General features: G+C 30.4%; 1 protein-coding gene across 2 annotated transcripts in view; it reads left to right on the plus strand.

The window, feature by feature from the left end:
- Window positions 1-20,889, plus strand: part of LOC145249697 (store-operated calcium entry regulator STIMATE-like) — a 161,385-nt gene that overhangs the window by 92,230 nt on the left and 48,266 nt on the right. For both annotated transcript variants that reach the window (XM_080111508.1, XM_080111509.1), the window contains exons 2-3: window positions 7,900-7,948; window positions 20,717-20,812. In XM_080111508.1, the coding sequence (XP_079967634.1) occupies window positions 7,900-7,948; window positions 20,717-20,812 (145 nt within the window). The remainder of the gene's footprint in view (window positions 1-7,899; window positions 7,949-20,716; window positions 20,813-20,889) is intronic.

The raw sequence follows: 20,889 nt of genomic DNA on the forward strand, positions 1-20,889 counted from the left end.
AGATTCTATAAATAAAGCTTCTGTCCCAGAATTGCCCACCTGTGGAACATTGTTCCGTTGGACTAGATGCTGAAAAGCCTTCTACTGTAAATAGTTTCTTTCCATGAACTGCTAGACTTTGGAATTCCCTCCTTGTTTCTTGCTTCCCTGGCTGTACTAACATGCAGTAGTTTAAATGTAACGTGAACAAATATATTGCTACTTAACTCCCTACGATACCTTTTTAGACATGATCTCGAATAATAGCCCTCCTTGTGTCTTTTTTGAGATAAAAAGAAGAAAAGAGTTGAAAATATTAAATTAAAAAAAAAAAAAATAACTCGTTTCTGATCCTGTAGCATTGTAGCAGTTCTAAGAAGCTGATTTGTTTCGACCCCAACAGATGGGACAGTGTCTTCTAACAGTTGACACGTTGTTGCTGTTTCTGCTTCTTGTAAAGTCGGTTCTCTCTATCGCTCTAAGCAATTCTTGGTATCTACAAATTTACTATCAGACCAAGTATGGAGTACTGTTGTCATATATGGGCTGATGAGAATAAAGTGCAGAACGGTATCTACTTTGATTGGCCCACACCCTTCCTTCTTCTATTACATAGCGCAAGAGGGGTATATGGAAGAAGGGGCTTCATACCTTTCTGTCCAGAGGTCCTTTGTCTTCCCGCTGCTGGGCACTGTGATGAATGTCCATCGTACTAACACAATGAAACAATTAAGACATACCTGACTTTTCTTCTTTGTGAACCACAGGACAACAACTTTATATCTTATAAATATAAATTTATTTCAGACGTCTCAGTGTCTTCACAGGATGTCTGCTACGTGTTTATGTGCTTGTTTCGTCTAGCCTCACTTTCTGGCTTTCAGAGAACTTCTGGACATCTTGGTGACCAAACCCAAACGCTCTAATTTTTTTTTTTTTGATCTGTCAGTTCCGGTGACACACATGTGATTCAACAACACGTCTAACGAACGCGTGACCTCTTGGTCTGTACCTAACTGATCAAGGTCGATCTAGTTATATTTTGTTTATATTTTATTTAAGCTAATTTTTGTAAACATTTCAGTGACCAATTTATTTCTCTAAACAATAAATAATTTTTAATGTAAACCATTTTAGCAAGATTGCTGTTGTCCACTTACCACTAGATAGATTGATAGATATATAAATAGATATAGATAGATAGATTGATAGATAGATAAATAGATATAGATTGATTGATAGATAGATAAATAGATATAGATTGATTGATAGATAGATAAATAGATATAGATTGATTGATAGATAGATAAATAGATATAGATAGATTGATTGATAGATAAATAGATATAGATAGATTGATAGACAGATAAATAGATATAGATTGATAGATAGATAGATAAATATAGATAGATTGATAGATAGATAGATAAATATAGATAGATTGATAGATAGGTAAATATAGGTAGATTGATAGATAGATAGATATAGATAGATTGATAGATAGATAGATATAGATAGATTGATAGATATATAAATAGATATGGATAGATTGATAGATATATAAATAGATATAGATAGATTGATAGATATATAATTAGATATAGATAGATTGATAGACAGATAAATAGATATAGATTGATAGATAGATAGATAAATATAGATAGATTGATAGACAGATAGATAAATATAGATAGATTGATAGACAGATAAATAGATATAGATTGATTGATAGATAGATAAATAGATATAGATAGATTGATAGATATATAAATAGATATAGATAGATTGATAGATATATAAATAGATATAGATAGATTGATAGACAGATAAATAGATATAGATTGATAGATAGATAGATAGATAGATAGATTGATAGATATATAAATAGATATAGATAGATTGATAGATATATAAATAGATATAGATAGATTGATAGATATATAAATAGATATAGATAGATTGATAGATATATAAATAGATATAGATAGATTGATAGATATATAAATAGATATAGATAGATTGATAGATATATAAATAGATATAGATAGATTGATAGATATATAAATAGATATAGATAGATTGATAGATATATAAATAGATAGATTGATAGATAGATATAGATAGATTGATAGATAGATAAATAAATAGATATTGATAGGTATAGATAGATAAATAGATATAGATATGTATAGATAGATAAATAGATATAGATAGATTGATTGATAGATAGATAAATAAATAGATAAATAGATAGGTATATATAGATATAGATAGATAGATAACACTTTTAACCCTGCTATTATCTAATACTTATCAGACATGATGTTGCTAGTCTCAGTCTTTTTTATAAATACTATTATAGCATGTGTTATTTAGAATTGTCTTATATGTCCACTGCTCCCTTTGTTTCAGCTCGTTTGACTCATTGGTTTAATGGTCTCTATCAATTTGTTATTTTAGCACCTCACTGTAATATAGCTTCCTATTCCAGTGGCTTCTTTTCAAGAACTCCAGGCTTCCTGCTGACTGTTTCCCTCCTACCTATAACTTTGTTTTTTTTTTTTTTTTTTCAAAACCAAGGTCAATAGGCATTTCCTGTTTTTGCTATGACTATTTGTCTTTTTTTTTCTCCCCCCCCCCTGCTCCTTACATCAAGTGGGTCCTGGATATGACCTTAAACTATATCCGATGGTGAGGCCCTAGCTTGCGGGCTTTGGGAAGTATGGAGCCACCCTTTAATTGCCATTGCTCCCAGGTCTACTCTGACCCAGACTGGTAGTACCTGTTAGGATCCCAACTCTGGGCAGGAGCTGCTAGAAAGGACTTGTCCTGCCTTGATAGAGTTCAAAATAGACTTCGTAGCCTCGTAGGAGATGTCCTTTTCTCCTCCTTGCAACCTCTATCTCACAGAAGAGATGTTGTGAGTTTGTCTCTGATGTATCGTTATTTTCATGGAAAGTGTTCGACCGAGCTTCAATCTATGGTCCCCCCTCGCAAAACTTTCACAAGAAACACTCGTCTAGCTGTAAACACTATCAATAATTCCCCCCCACTCTTTATCTGTGCCTAAACCTAAACGTAGATTCCATGAACAAAGCTTCTTTCTTAGAACTGCACGCCTGTGGAATTGTCTTCCGTTTTCCTGCTTTCCGGCTGACTAGAATATGGTTGTGTTCAAGTCTAAAGTAAATAAGTTCTTGATGAGCCGTTCCATATAAGTTATCAAATTTACCAAATTTTCATTACTAATGATTACTATATGGTCCAATTTCTACTGTACACTCTTTAACCCTTATCCTTGAGTGGCCTCTGGGCCTTGATAATGTGGTGATGCCTATGTAAAAAAAAAAAAAAGTAGAAACTGACTTGAAAAAACATTCTATTAAACTCTTCAAAATAACTGGATTCGGCATTAAATGACCTAAAAGGGTTGATATGCCATAAAAAAAAAAAACAACCAACCATACATCAAGTGACTTCACGCCTTGTCTGGAGCAATTTCCATTTAAAACATTATACTGTAACATAATCTGAGGTGTTCTTCAATCCCTACTGATCGTATTTCTGTAGTTGCAGTCAAAGTTTCTATCTTCTTCTTTCCGGCATTGTAGATTTCTCCTTTTCCTCAATAACCTTTCGCAAACCTTAACTCTACCAATACATATAAAGTACTGCGTGTGCGAATTTTTTCCCTATCGACTCCAAAATGGCTGGACCGATTTTTTTAAAAAATTCACACAAATATACTTTATGTGTCTGGGAGTGTTGTTAGATAGATTTTATATCAAAATACAGCCGATAAGAACCGATAATCGATTATTGATAATCAAGAAAATTTTTATTGAAGAACGAGCAATCCGATGTTGATCAAATTTAACACTTTTATACAGCCTCATATTACAAGTGCATTTAAGACATTTTATCATCGCACAAGCAGAAAGGCCCGGCATATAAAATCAACAGTAGGTTCTTTGATACAACAAGGGAGCGTTCAAAATGATTGTTTCTGTTTAGAGCATAATTGAATCATGATACTTTTGCATTTTAAACTTTAATCCAAGTCCTTATTATATATAATATAATATATTATATATATATATATATATAAATAATTTCATAAAATCAACAGTAGAGGAGGCATGTGAGCTTCCCTCCTCTCCTGATGCACTACGGTAGGTTCCTGAATAGAGCAGGCAATCAGTTGATTTGATTGACTAATAGGTTATTTCATCACTTTTGATGACAATAAATATACTGAAGTGCAGAACATGCGTCGATCCTCATTTAATCCCAGGCAACGTTGAAAACACCAGGTCTCCTTGCTAGTTATATAAAAAAAAATGACAAATGCACTCATATTTTAAAAATCTTTCATTTTTGTTTTCTTTTGTCTTTAAAGTATACATGTATGCATACCCCCCCCTCACTTGACGGTCGATTGTTCTCGTCTGCTTAAATGCTAATAATAATAATTTAATTATTATCATCTTGCGAAAGGAGGGGGGATATTAAAACTTAAAAAAAAACATTTTTCAAAGGAAACTGTTTTTAGATTTATACTTAAATATGACTGAGCGAGAAGAATAAACTCAAGATAAAATAACGAATTCAAAAATGTAACTTCACAAAGAAGATAGTTTAGTTTTAAAAGTCATCTCACTGCTGAAACAATTCTCTACCTGTATAATAGCCAAGTACGTCCAAGGATGGAGTACTGTTGCCACATCTGGGCAGGAGTTGCTAGAAGCACCTTATCCTGTCTTAACAGATTTCAAAATAGACTATAGCCTAGTGGGGGATGCCCTTTTCTCTTCCCTGCAATCTCTTTCCCACAGAAGAGACGTTGCGAGCCTGTCTCTGCTTTATCGTTATTTTCATGGCAAGTGCTCGTCTGAGCTCCAATCTATGCTCCCCCTTGCCTGACTTTCACAATAAACACTCGTCTAGCTGAAAACACTATCAATAATTTCCCACACTCTTTATCTGTGCCTAAACGTAAACATAGATTCCATAAACAAAGCTTCTTTCTTAGAACTACATGCCTGTGTAACTCTGTTCCGTTTTTCTGCTTTCCAGCTCATTACAATTTGATTGCCTTCAAGTCCAACACGAGCAAGTTCTTGGTGAGATTAAGTAATCCAATTTACCAAATTTCCACTACTATCGATTACTACGACATTTTACTACTGTATGCGCATTAACCCTTAACCTCGAGTGGCTTCCGGACCTTGATAAGTGGTGACTCCTTTGTATATATAATAAGATATAATAAGAAAAGTGTGTTTAATATTTCGAGCATCTGCTAACATGATTAAAGTTATTTTGTTTAATAATTCGTTAATATTCAGGTAATTTCAACTGCATAATTTGGAAGCTACCATTGTAACTTATTAGAATTGACAAAAAAATATCAGTTGAAACCATTGTTTTTTATCTGGAACTCCATTTATTGACTACAAAATCTCGTCCCAATTCTGTAGAAGTGCCCAAAATAATTAAGTATAATGCAAATTTTTTTTTTTTTTTTTTTTATCTGACATTGTTTGCTGGGGACTTTGAGTTGAGTCGCCTGTTCTTCTTATTCATCAAACTTTTCCCAAAATTAATACATTCGGTATAAAATGACCTGAAAAGGAGTTGATATGCTGTAAAATAAAACAACCAAACAAAAAGAAATGATCAATTACGGAATCTAAAATGCTGATATGTTTAAAAAAAAGAATTTTTTATTTAAGAGCAAGAACTTTTTTTCCTTAATTGACCAATCCAAGACAAAATAACCAAACGAAACCAAACCATCTAAATACAAATTATCAATTAAAAAATCTCAAACGCTGACTTTTTTTTTTTTTTAAGAGCAAGAACTTGTCCCCATTTGACCAACCTAAGATTCGACGGCCGACAGCTGATTATTAATGGCTGCCAGACCAATTGTATTTTATAAGTCATGAGACTCAAGTTAGGTTTTGTCTCTGTTTCAGTGTTTTGTTATTGGCTTCAAAAGCCAACTTTAAAGAGTGACCTTACTGCCTAGCACTTTTGATCAAGTGAATGGCCAATTAGTACGACTCAGGTAAAGAGGAGAAAGAAAGAAAAGAGGAAAAGAAACGCTAAGTGCAATTAATTAGTATAAATGTGGGATTAGTACTTGCTCTCCAATCCAAACAGCGCGAAAGAATCACTTAAAGTCAGTAGTACGAAAATAAACAAGTTTCATTTTTTTTTTTATTGACTATCTGTGCAAAAAAAAAAAAAAAAAAAAAAAAACTACTTCCTACTGCTGCAAGGTTCGACATGAAGTCAGTTCCACAATGTGTTCTTTCTTATTGCACATTCTTTCCTTAATACTTATAATAATAATAGGGAAACAGTCTACTTGATGATGTTTTCCGGTTTTTGAAATTAAAAAATGACAAGCATCGTTTATTAAAACAATCTATAATTTAGAACTTAATTGGGAATTGTATCGGAATCGGGGGCGGGGGAAATATTGGAATCATTCCACAATTTTTGATCAAATAAATGACCAATTTATTTTCTGAGTTATTACCGTCTGCAGGAAAGATTGAACCTTCGACATCCAGGGTGTCTCTCATTTAAATAACAGATTAATATCTGAAAATTATTAAGTTTAAAAAGATGCTCTCTCTCTCTCTCTCTCTCTCTCTCTCTCTCTCTCTCTCTCTCTCTCTCTCTCTCTCTCTCTCTCTCTCTCTCTCCTGTTAGTGATGCCACATATTCGTTTTTAATTGTTTTTAAATTCAATAATCCTTCTGATCTCATAAACAGACGTTTTTGAAGGCTGACTTGATTTCTTGATTTCCAACAAGTTTCCATTAATTTCTAAATTGTTAAAAAAACAAAGTGCACCCCTCACACCATCACTCAAATTCATTTTTTTTGTTTTTTAATTTCTTTGTTTAAAAGATTAATTTCTATGAAAATTGTTTCTATTTATTAATTATATAAAGACAAATGTCTGTGTGTCTAGCTGAAATTTGAAAAATACACAACGAATACCCATAAGATTAGTATTTGTTTTATTGGCGTAACCCTGGATTTATGCTATCTAAAAATTTAAAATAAAAGAAAAAAGCTTCATTATTTAAGGGTGAAAATGGCCATTTGTAACATTTAATGTTATCAAAATTTATACAGATCTTTTAATGTTATCAGAAGCAACTCTTGATTTTTTTTTTTTCAGAGTTATTTCCCTTATGTCGACTCAAGTTATATGTGTGTATGTCCAGGGAGAAGAATGGGCTGGGCAAAGAAGAAAGAGGGGGAAAGAGTACGATAGAAGTTATATTACACTTGTCTTCCAGGCAATGTTGGGTAGTCTTACTTGTCTATTTGTATAAATAAATGCAACAGTTTTTGTCTCATGTTCACAAGAAATTTATGAAATGTTTATCATTTAAAATTTTGGTTTCGAGGATTTCAAGTAACTAACTTTACAAAACAATAACAAGCTGGCAAAGTATCTACATAATATTTCTCTTAGTCTGTCTGTTCCACTTTTTCTCAGAAACTACTAGGCTGATCTGGATGAAACTTTGTGTGGACGATTATGAAAATAAGGTACAGTGAACTAAGTAACCGTTTTGATCTCATAAACAAACATTTTGCCAATGCAGTTGATGTCAGCAAAGTTAGGAGATAGCTTTGTTGATTTCAGAGTGGGCAACAGAGATGCGAGTGACAAAGCGTGCTCTGGACTTTTACAACCAAGGCACCAAAACAGGCTGGCAAAAGCCATGTACGTCCTAAAACAAAGTACTGTTTTTCTTATGATACTCTGTTCAACTGAGAGATAATTGCTATCAAATTTCATCTTCCTAGGTCTAATAGCCTCAAAGTAATTATGAAACACAGACTGAGTGATGTGCAAATTTCTAATATTCTCTTTTTCTTTTTCAGCCAAAAGATTTTGTGAGCCGAAACATGAAAGACGTCCGTGGAGAATATGGTCAGTATCTTTTCTTCTTTTTCTCCCCTTCCTTCTGATTTTTTTTGTGATTTTTTTCTATTTTTTCTTCTGATTTTTTTTCTATTCCTTCTTCTGATTTTTTTTCTATTCCTTCTTCTGATTTTTTTTCTATTCCTTCTTCTGATTTTTTTTCTATTCCTTCTTCTGATTTTTTTATTCTCCAGGGACGTCTTTCATGTTTCTGATTTTTTTCTCTTATTTTTCTGATTTTTTATTTTTCTGATTTTTTTCTCCTTTTTCTGATTTTTTTTCACCTTTTTCTGATTTTTTCTTCTTCCTGTGATTTTTTTCTCATTCCTCTGATTTTTTTCTACTTTTTCTTTTTTCTTCTGATTTTTCTTCTCTTTTTTTCTTCTGATTTTTCTTCTCTTTTTTTTTCTTCTGATTTTTCTTCTCTTTTTTTTTCTTCTGATTTTTCTTCTCTTTTTTTTCTTCTGATTTTTCTTCTCTTTTTTTTTCTTTTGATTTTTCTTCTCTTTTTTTTCTTCTGATTTTTCTTCTCTTTTTTCTTGTTTTTTTTTCTTCTCCTTTTTCTTCTCCTTCTTATTCACATTTTTATCGTTCTTGTTCTCCTCATTCCCATTCTTCTCATTTTTATTTTCATACTGATAATGATGACGAAACTGCTAAGGTTTGTTGGGTCAAGAGTTATCTTCCATAGATTTCATGAACAGAAAAGTAAAAGTTGTCTCCTTAGTTAATGGTCCCTTGATGTTAGATAATGACAATGATAATAATAATTCAATGAATGTGTATAGAAAATATAGATTGAAAATAACTAAAATGATTGTGTATAAAAAATGTGGATGTAAAATAACTAAAATGATTGTGTATAAAAAATATAGATTGAAAATAACTAAAATGATTGTGTATAAAAAATATGGATTGAAAATAATTAAAATGATTTTGTATAAAAAATATGGATTGAAAATAACAAATGATTGTGTATAAAAAATATGGATTGAAAATAATTGAAATGATTGTGTATAAAAAATATGGATTGAAAATAACTAAAATGATTGTGTATAAAAAATAAGGATTGAAAATAATTAAAATGATTGTGTATAAAAAATATGGATTGAAAATAACTAAAATGATTGTGTATAGAAAATATGGATTGAAAATAATTGAAATGATTGTGTATAAAAAATATGGATTGAAAATAATTGAAATGATTGTGTATAAAAAATATGGATTGAAAATAATTAAAATGGTTGTGTATAAAAAATATGGATTGAAAATAATTAAAATGATTGTGTATAAAAAATATGGATTGAAAATAATTGAAATGATTGTGTGTAAAAAATATGGATTGAAAATAATTAAAATGATTGTGTATAAAAAATATGGATTGAAAATAATTAAAATGATTGTGTATAAAAAATATGGATTGAAAATAACAAATGATTGTGTATAAAAAATATGGATTGAAAATGATTAAAATGATTGTGTATAAAAAATATGGATTGAAAATAATTGAAGTGATTGTGTATAAAAAATATGGATTGAAAATAATTGAAATGATTGTGTATAAAAAATATGGATTGAAAATAACTAAAATGATTGTGTATAAAAAATATAGATTGAAAATAATTGAAATGATTGTGTATAAAAAATATGGATTGAAAATAACTAAAATGATTGTGTATAAAAAATAAGGATTGAAAATAATTAAAATGATTGTGTATAAAAAATATAGATTGAAAATAACTAAAATGATTGTGTATAAAAAATATGGATTGAAAATAATTGAAATGATTGTGTATAAAAAATATGGATTGAAAATAATTGAAATGATTGTGTATAAAAAATATAGATTGAAAATAATTAAAATGGTTGTGTATAAAAAATATGGATTGAAAATAACTGAAATGATTGTGTATAAAAAATATGGATTGAAAATAATTAAAATGGTTGTGTATAAAAAATATGGATTGAAAATAATTAAAATGATTGTGTATAAAAAATATGGATTGAAAATAATTGAAATGGTTGTGTATAAAAAATATGGATTGAAAATAATTAAAATGATTGTGTATAAAAAATATGGATTGAAAATAATTAAAATGATTGTGTATAAAAAATATGGATTGAAAATAACTAAAATGATTGTGTATAAAAAATATGGATTGAAAATAATTGAAATGATTGTGTATAAAAAATATGGATTGAAAATAATTGAAATGATTGTGTATAAAAAATATGGATTGAGAATAACAAATGATTGTGTATAAAAAATATGGATTGAAAATAATTGAAATGATTGTGTATAAAAAATATGGATTGAAAATAACTAAAATGATTATGTATAAAAAATATGGATTGAAAATAATTGAAATGATTGTGTATAAAAAATATGGATTGAAAATAACAAATGATTGTGTATAAAAAATATGGATTGAAAATAACAAATGATTGTGTATAAAAAATATGGATTGAAAATAACAAATGATTGTGTATAAAAAATATGGATTGAAAATAATTAAAATGATTGTGTATAAAAAATATAGATTGAAAATAACTAAAATGATTGTGTATAGAAAATATAGATTGAAAATAATTAAAATGATTGTGTATAAAAAATATAGATTGAAAATAATTAAAATGATTGTGTATAAAAAATATGGATTGAAAATAATTGAAATGATTGTGTATAAAAAATATGGATTGAAAATAACAAATGATTGTGTATAAAAAATATGGATTGAAAATAACAAATGATTGTGTATAAAAAATATGGATTGAAAATAATTAAAATGATTGTGTATAAAAAATATAGATTGAAAATAACTAAAATGATTGTGTATAGAAAATATAGATTGAAAATAACTAAAATGATTGTGTATAAAAAATATGGATTGAAAATAACTAAAATGATTGTGTATAGAAAATATAGATTGAAAATAATTAAAATGATTGTGTATAAAAAATATGGATTGAAAATAACTAAAATGATTGTGTATAGAAAATATAGATTGAAAATAATTAAAATGATTGTGTATAAAAAATATGGATTGAAAATAATTGAAATGATTGTGTATAAAAAATATGGATTGAAAATAATTAAAATGATTGTGTATAAAAAATATGGATTGAAAATAACTAAAATGATTGTGTATAAAAAATATGGATTGAAAATAATTGAAATGATTGTGTATAAAAAATATGGATTGAAAATAACAAATGATTGTGTATAAAAAATATGGATTGAAAATAACAAATGATTGTGTATAAAAAATATGGATTGAAAATAACAAATGATTGTGTATAAAAAATATGGATTGAAAATAACAAATGATTGTGTATAAAAAATATGGATTGAAAATAACAAATGATTGTGTATAAAAAATATGGATTGAAAATAATTAAAATGATTGTGCATAGAAAATATAGATTGAAAATAACTAAAATGATTGTGTATAGAAAATATGGATTGAAAATAACTAAAATGATTGTGTATAAAAAATATGGATTGAAAATAACTAAAATGATTGTGTATAAAAAATATGGATTGAAAATAACTAAAATGATTGTGTATAGAAAATATAGATTGAAAATAACTAAAATGATTGTGTATAGAAAATATAGATTGAAAATAACTAAAATGATTGTGTATAGAAAATATGGATTGAAAATAACTAAAATGATTGTGTATAGAAAATATGGATTGAAAATAACTAAAATGATTGTGTATAGAAAATATGGATTGAAAATAACTAAAATGATTGTGCATAGAAAATATAGATTGAAAATAACTAAAATGATTGTGCATAGAAAATATAGATTGAAAATAACTAAAATGATTGTGTATAGAAAATATTGATTGAAAATAACTAAAATGATTGTGTATAGAAAATATAGATTGAAAATAACTAAAATGATTGTGTATAAAAAATATAGATTGAAAATAACTAAAATGATTGTGTATAAAAAATATAGATTGAAAATAACTAAAATGATTGTGTATAGAAAATATAGATTGAAAATAACTAAAATGATTGTGTATAGAAAATATAGATTGAAAATAACTAAAATGATTGTGTATAAAAAATATGGATTGAAAATAACTAAAATGATTGTGTATAGAAAATATGGATTGAAAATAACTAAAATGATTGTGTATAGAAAATATAGATTGAAAATAACTAAAATGATTGTGCATAGAAAATATAGATTGAAAATAACTAAAATGATTGTGTATAGAAAATATAGATTGAAAATAACTAAAATGATTGTGTATAAAAAATATGGATTGAAAATAACTAAAATGATTGTGTATAAAAAATATAGATTGAAAATAACTAAAATGATTGTGTATAAAAAATATAGATTGAAAATAACTAAAATGATTGTGTATAGAAAATATAGATTGAAAATAACTAAAATGATTGTGTATAGAAAATATGGATTGAAAATAACTAAAATGATTGTGCATAGAAAATATAGATTGAAAATAACTAAAATGATTGTGTATAGAAAATATAGATTGAAAATAACTAAAATGATTGTGTATAGAAAATATGGATTGAAAATAACTAAAATGATTGTGTATAGAAAATATGGATTGAAAATAACTAAAATGATTGTGCATAGAAAATATAGATTGAAAATAACTAAAATGATTGTGTATAGAAAATATAGATTGAAAATAACTAAAATGATTGTGTATAGAAAATATGGATTGAAAATAACTAAAATGATTGTGTATAAAAAATATGGATTGAAAATAACTAAAATGATTGTGTATAGAAAATATAGATTGAAAATAACTAAAATGATTGTGTATAGAAAATATGGATTGAAAATAACTAAAATGATTGTGTATAGAAAATATGGATTGAAAATAACTTAAATGATTGTGCATAGAAAATATAGATTGAAAATAACTAAAATGATTGTGTATAGAAAATATTGATTGAAAATAACTAAAATGATTGTGTATAGAAAATATAGATTGAAAATAACTAAAATGATTGTGTATAAAAAATATAGATTGAAAATAACTAAAATTAACCAAAAACAAAAAAAAAACATGTTTTATGTGTGTAACATCATTTTTTTTTTATTATTCATAAAATATGCTCAGCTAAACGAAAGAACTGTGCGTTTGTGGAACACAGTACCATGGGGCTGTTTCCCAGCTAACATGGACATTTTTAAGTATAATGTAAATAAGTTTGTGTTGAGCCGTCCTCTCACATAATTAAATCATATCCAATTTCCACCATTACTGATCATCATGGTGTTGTCTCACCATCTTGTTGTCGATTGATTTCTCATATCCAAGAATTTCAATTTCCTCTTTTAGTGTTTGGCTCGCAGATGGCTTCCCAGACCAATCTGAGCGTAGAATCTGCATGGGCAGAGAAGACAGGAAAATGTTGGTGGAGGGTGGGGATGTCTGCTCAGTTTTTCTTGCCTGCCTTTTAATCTCCATCATGATACTGGATATGATGGATCGGCACCACAAGTGCTGATCCTGGGTTGTTGTTTACCAGATGTGAATGTGAAATCCAGTGTTTTTCAAAGTTGTTTATGGTTGATCTTTGTATTGTAGGGGACGGCCGATGTGTCTTTTCCCACTGGCTAGCTCTGAGTACAGTGTTTGTCGAGGGAGCCTGTTGTCATCCATTTTGAGGACGTGCCCCAACCAACGGATCCTGTGCCTCATGATGGTGGCCTCAATACTGCAGCTGTTTGATCTCTCAAGGACGCTTATGCTGGTTATAGTCACCATCTACCTAGCACTCATTAACTCTTATCCTAGTGTGCCTAGAGTGACCCCCAGGCCTTGATAAGTGGTGATCCCTCAAGTAAAAAAAAAAAAAAAAAATTATGAATGTGTACTTAGTGCATAAACTATGATCGTCTGCTTCTGGGATTGACCTTTACTCCTGATCTGAAATGGAACACGTACATCAAGTCTGTTGCCAAGGTCGCTGGAAAATGGTGGGATCCTTCTACCGCTCCAGAAGATATTTCACTGCTGATGCAATTCTCTATCTATATAAAAGCGAAGTATGTCAAAAGATGGAGTACTGCTGCCACATCTGGGCAGGAACTGCGAAAAACAGCCTATCCTGCCTTGACAGAGTTCAAAATAGACTTTCCTCTTCCCTGCAATCTCTCTCTTACAGAAGAGACGTTGCGAGCTTGTCTTTGTTTTATCGTTATTTCCATGGCAAGTGCTCGTCTGAGCTCCAATCTCTGGTCCCCCCCCTCACCAATCTTTCATGAAAAACACCCGTCTAGCTGAAACCACTGTCAATAATTTTCCCCACTTGTTATCTGGCCTAAATCAAAACGTAGATTCCATGAACAAAGCTTCTTTCTTAGAAGTGCACACCTGTGGAACTCTCTTCCGTTTGCTTGTTTCCCACCTGACTACAACTTGGATGTCTTTAAGTCTAACATAAACAAATTCCTGATGAACCGCCCCCTTAAGTAAGGCACTTTATCAAATCTCCATTACTAACGATTACTGCAACATTATCCCATTGATTACTGTACATGTAATAACTCTTATCCCTGAGTGGCTTCCGGGCCTTGATAAATGGTGATTACCATGTAAAAAAAAAAAAAAAAATTTTAATACCAGTAAATCTTGTGATCGCTGTCGGTATTGCAACAAAAAAGATGTAAAAAAAAAAAAAAAAAATCATTTAGTACTTTTCATAGTATAAAAGAAAAGTGTTTTCCCAAGTTGTGGACTGAATCCACTTTCTAGCTGTGATAGCGTGAGTGTATTTGTTTTCATGTTGTCTTGGCAAAATTTCTTCCATCTAAAAACTCTCACAAACATGTCAAAACTGTTGTGACATTCCCAAAACCTGTTTCAACTTTAAATCGTAAACAAATATTTTCTCTTTGGAACTGACAAGATGTTTTCTTATGTCAAACCGAAGTCATTCTGATCTGCTATTTATGTTTTTCTAGCCATTGTTGCAAAATAAATAAAAAATGGGAGAAAAAAAAAATCTTACATTTCTTTTTTTACTCAAAATGATGCTGTGCTAGGATCGGTGTTTTGGGGCTTGGGTGCTATGAGTACAAGCTTTTCAAATCAACCTGTTTTGGTAAAGCTAACCAAGCTCTCACACTGTTCCATTTTTTTATAGAGGTGGTGAGGCTTTCGGACCGTTCATTTTGATGGGGTGGGATAAGATCTTTAGATCACCCTTTTTGATTGGGGAATAGCAAGGCCTTCTGACCACCCAGTATTTCAAAATTGGGAGGAAAAATAGCCAACTATTTCACCATTTTTTTTATAGAGCAATAGCTAAATGATAGAAAAGAAAAAAAAGTTCATTTTATATATATACTAGCGGGGGGTACCCAGCGTTTCCCGGATGTTTGGAGGTGTGTTTGTTAAAGAAAAAAAAAAGAAAAAAACGTTGGCCGGGTGTTTGGAGGTGTAAAAGAAAAAAAAAAAAAACGTTGGCCGGGTGTTTGGAGGTGTAAAAGAAAAAAAAAGTTTCAGTAGGAAGGTAGGATTGAACCCCAAACCCAAAGTCTTGATGCGAAGGTGGAAAGGAAAGGCAAAAAATCCAGCCATCTCGGCCACGACTTGAGAGGAATTGATAAGTGTTAAGGGTTATAAAGTGAAATATACAGGTGCGAGGAAGTGGCGTGATGTTTGACCTAGTTTTGCGCTGCAAGCCAGTTACTGTTTCCCCCACTTTTTGAAGACGCGGCAAGCTGGTAAAAGTCGGGCAAATTAAATACACACGCGACCCCCGTTCTTAAGTCGTAGATATTACGATTTAGACGCGATATAAAAAGTTTTAAGGAGCGAGCCGAGCGAGAAGTCCAATGAAAAAAGCCTTTTGCTGACATACACAAAAAGCGAACATACATACATACATACATACATACATGATGATTGCAACGTCTTGTCAGACGAGTGCCACTCCCTCAGACATTTAAAATCCATGAGCCCAAATGGCTGAGGGAGTATCTATACAAATATGATGTTACAGAGTCTTAACTTTGTACGACAGCTAAGTCTCTCTCTCGGTTCAAAATGTTGAGATCCAGCAACAAGCAAGAGCAAGATAGCCAGCAACAAAATAGAACTATATCTGTGTGGGTATTTGAAAGAGTTTTGTACAATGTTGAAGAATTCCTTAGGTATATTAGTTTTGACATTTATGCTAAATGGAGGATTAAACCAAATATTTTTCTTTCTCCTGATGCGACTGGGTGGGTTAGATGTATTGCGATTAGTATTTTGGTTTGGATTATATATGTAGACTGATTCATTGTTATTGATAGCAGCAGATCTTGTTATTTGAACTGGTTTCTTACAAGTCATATTCTGTGTGATTACAGATTTAAGGCAGCCTGCAGGAGGAGCATAATGGTTGTATTTAATCTTTTCCTTGTGTCCTGAGTTCCTTAAGGCATTATTGAAGAAAATAGCATTTTGATTAAAAGTTTTTTTATCGGCAGAAAGAGCAGAAATTCTTCTAGAGATGGATGGTACTATAGATTTTATAATTGAGTTGGGGTGATTAGAAGATTTATGGACGTATAAAAGCATAAGGTTAGGTTTATAGTAGGGGCTATGAGTTTCGGTGTTAAGATTAAGTGTAACATCTAGAAAATTTGAAGTTTTTTGTTTGGTTTGATAATTATAGAAAGGCCAAAGTTATTAAAGAAGTTATGTAATTTTTTAATTGTTTTGTTGTACTCTCTTGGCCTGGCTGTTGTAGTAAAAAGGGCATCATATCTATAAAGGCCCCCTTGGATATGTTTAAAGTGGTATTTAAGTTCTTTCAGTAAGAAGAGTCCCACTAAATCGGTAACTTCTGCAGAGTCAGAAGGACCCATCAAGATGTCAAAATTATCAGGGGTGTCCTTTCTAGTCTAAAGCTTATTGTTAAATTGTATAAGAGACTTTCTCGCTAGGAGAATTAATTTAATTTCTAAATTAGTTAAGTCAGAATTTCTTTTAGCAAAAATTAGAGCCTTATTTAAAAGGATCGAAGAAATTGATTGATAATAATTTTGGATGTCAAAGTTAAGGAGGTGTTTATTTTAAGGGAGACAAACCAATTAATTACGGAATCTGAATTTAGCCAAAGAGGGAAACTTACTTTTTCTTTAATAGAAGGGATGATTCTAATCTAAGATATTTTTGTTTACAGCACCTAAGTCAGAGTTAGATGGGCAGATCAATCTGATGGAGGGGTTGTCATAGAAATTAGGTGTATGATCCTTGAGGGTGAATCTTTTATTTTATATATATATATATATATATTAGTGTTGGGACAATTAATTGGCATTGGGAATCAGAATAATCAGAACTTTTGGGAGTATCGGAAGTGGAGAAATTTGTGCCTATTTTCCAATGCCAAAGACAATTGTTGTCTTTTTTTATTTGATTTTGTTTAAAGCAAAATCTTCCATTGTTGGTAGTAATAATAAAATAATAAATATTTATTGATTTTTAACTACCATCTATTTTTTTAACTAAAATCTATAGCTGTTCTCTCCACAAATTTGTTTTTATGTTTGAGATCATCCCCCACAAGTATATTTTTATGTTTGAGAAAATGTCTGCATATTTATGTGTTTTTATGGTAATCAAAAATAGATAACAACTCTTTTGTGATTTTATTTAGAGATTTATAGAAAATCGGAATCAGGAAAAATATTGGAATCGTCCCATCACTAATATATATATATACAGGGTGTCCGTAAAGTTACTATACAGTCTTATTGTTTTATTGTATGATATTTGTATTAATAGTTAATATAAGACTGTATAGTAACTTTATGGACACCTGTACATACCCAGTGTTGCCAGGTAAAAAAAATATTGCCGGACTAAGGGTTTAATCACATACAATTTAAGATACACCAAATAATCAAAGTTATGATTTTCCTGAAAGTTGACCATATTTTGGATGTTTGGAAGCATAAAACATAGCTATTTTCATCTATGAAATTCAAACAGGAAAATAAAATCTCATAGCTTAAAGGGAAATTACTCATAGATTAAATGAAAGCTTACTTCCATTTTTAAACGTAGCTGATGTTGGTTATAATAATAATAATAATTAAAAATAAATCAACTTTATATATTTCTAAATAAAATACTTAAAACAATTCTATTATTAATTTCCATTAAAAATTTAAAGCTTATTATTGAAACAGATTTTATTTAACATAATATGCAAATGAGATAACCTCTTGAATGTTGATTCCTTTTCAATAAATAGTATATATATAGAAATCATGCAGGAGTAGAAGTATATAAGGGTTTTGTTTCAGTATTAAAATATATTTGTGAAACAATGTACCTTTTGTGTATATTAACCAAATTGTGGACAAACGGACAGGAATACGACTTTATTATAATATATATATATATATATATATATATATATATATATATAATTATTTTTTTACTATAATAATTAAATACCTACAGACACTAGTGTTTCATCCTTTCGGGATTCTTCAGTGCAGGGTGTCACGATTACTACCAGTCGAACAATTCGAACCCCGCGACACGAGACATCTCTGGCTCGATTAGCGGAGGCCGTATCCATTCGGCTACCATTAATCATGTGAAATAGCGTTGAATTTTAAACATTTTAATTTAAATGTTCATTACGTCAGACAGACAGTGATCAAATCGTTATACGATGATCTACGCATAAGAGCTAAATTGACCGACTTTTTAATTCAACAGAAAGTGCTCAACGATAAGAAACGTATTTCTTAAAGGGGCTGTCATAATTATTTTTTTACTATAATAATTAAATACCTACAGACACTAGTGTTTCATCCTTTCGGGATTCTTCAGTGCAGGGTGTCACGATTACTACCAGTCGAACAATTCGAACCCCGCGACACGAGACATCTCTGGCTCGATTAGCGGAGGCCGTATATATATATATATATATATATTCAGACAAGTATTGTTAAATAGCAGGGAGTGTTCTTGTTTAATAAGCTTTTTTTGTAGTTTTTCAGTTTTTCTAATCGTCTTTCTTGTTTTTCAGTTGAATCTGTGTAAGAAAGTTCCATAGTCGTCTTGGTCCATTTTTTATTTTTTTAAATTTTTTTGAGAAAAAAAAAATTGGGGAATTCTCTTAAACAGATTCAACTGAGAAACATGTCCTGGATATGACCTTAAACTATATCCAGTGGTGAGGCCCCAGCTTGTGGGTTTTGGGGAGTGTGGAGCCACCCTTTAATTGCCATTGCTCCCAGGTCCACTCTGACCCGGAGTGGTAGTACCTGTTAGGGTCCCAACTATTGGTTAAATAGAAACTGACTTGAAAACAACAAATATATTCTATTAAAATATCTTTCTTCAAAATCACCAGATTTGGCATTAAATAACCTGAAAAGGGTTGATATGCTGTAAAACAAAAACAACCAACCAACCAACCAATCAACTGAGAAACAAGAGAGACGATTTGAAAAACTACAAAAGCTTATTAAGCAAGAACACCCCATGCTATTTATCAGTACTTGTCTGAATGAAAACATATTGCATAAATACACAATATATATATATATATATATATATATATATATGGGTTTGTATTACTGTACACATAGATTCGAAAAAGTTGTCAAAAAACAAATATAGAATAAATAAATGTTATCAAAGGCAAGATAAGTTACTTTTCTACCTAACTGGATATATTTTTTGTGTTTTTATTCAGTGTAACATGTTTATTCAGCTCGAAAAACATGCAGTGTTTGCCGATGTATTGGAAAATTAAAAATGGCAGCCGACTCTCTCTCGGAGAGGGTACGTTTGGGAAAAGGTATTATAAATAATAAACTAGACAAAATACTGTTAGAAAACAACCGAATACATGTCAACTTATGTCACGGTAACATATATTGAGCGAATTTCTAACAGTATTTTGTCTAGTTTATTATTTATAATACCTTTTCCCAAACGTACCCTCTCCGAGAGAGAGTCGGCTGCCATTTTGAATTTTCCAATACATCGGTAAACACTGCATGTTTTTCGAGCTGAATAAACATGTTACACTGAATAAAAACACAAAAAATATATCCAGTTAGGTAGAAAAGTAACTTATCTTGCCTTTGATAACATTTATTTGTTCTATATTTGTTTTTTGACAACTTTTTCGAATCTGTGTACAGTAATACAAACCCTATATATATATATATAATACCCATAGATTTGTATGTATTTGTCATTAGAATTTTCTAGTTACATGAGAAAAATAATTTTCTTCTTTCTTGCAAGATTTTCACTTTTTCTAATTGTAAGTTTTTGTATGTATGTATGTATGTATGGGGTGAAGAGGGCTCCCGTAAGCCGTGGTGAAGGCAACCTTTCTAGGAGAAGCAAATCTCTGATTTAAAAAAACAGAAAGCGGGAGACCAGTACTCGCATTAAGCTGGTCTGCAGTTCAACTTGTTGCTGGCTATCTTGCTCTTGCTTGTTGCTGGATCTCAACATTTTGAACCGAGAGAGAGAGAGACTTAGCTGTCGTACAAAGCTAAGACTCTGCAACATCATCTGTGCACAGACACTCCCTCAAGTATTTGTCTATTAAAATGGTCCTGTGACGATAGAAGTCATTTTGGGGCTTATGGACTTTAAGTGTCTGAGGGAGTGGCACTCGTCTGACAAGACGTTGCAATCATCATGTATGTATGTATGTATGTATGTATGTATGTATGTCTTTTTTCTCTTTATTTTTAATTTCTTTTTAAAGATTTTCTTTCTGAATCTCATTCTAGGTTCTATGATACGTCCAAACAAGCAATTGGTGCTGCTGTTATCCACTTTGCTAACGTCTTCCTGGCTACGATGTTCCAAGGCGATCCTTGCACATGGTAAAAAAAAAAATACAAAATCAAGATTGTTTGCTAGTTTTTACTGTCCATTTTGGCTGGTGATCAGGCGGACGGAC

The sequence above is a fragment of the Euprymna scolopes genome, chromosome 28, assembly GCF_053919585.1.
Source record: "Euprymna scolopes isolate OS-2025 chromosome 28, ASM5391958v1, whole genome shotgun sequence".
In the NCBI taxonomy this organism is placed as follows: Eukaryota; Metazoa; Mollusca; class Cephalopoda; order Sepiida; family Sepiolidae; genus Euprymna; species Euprymna scolopes.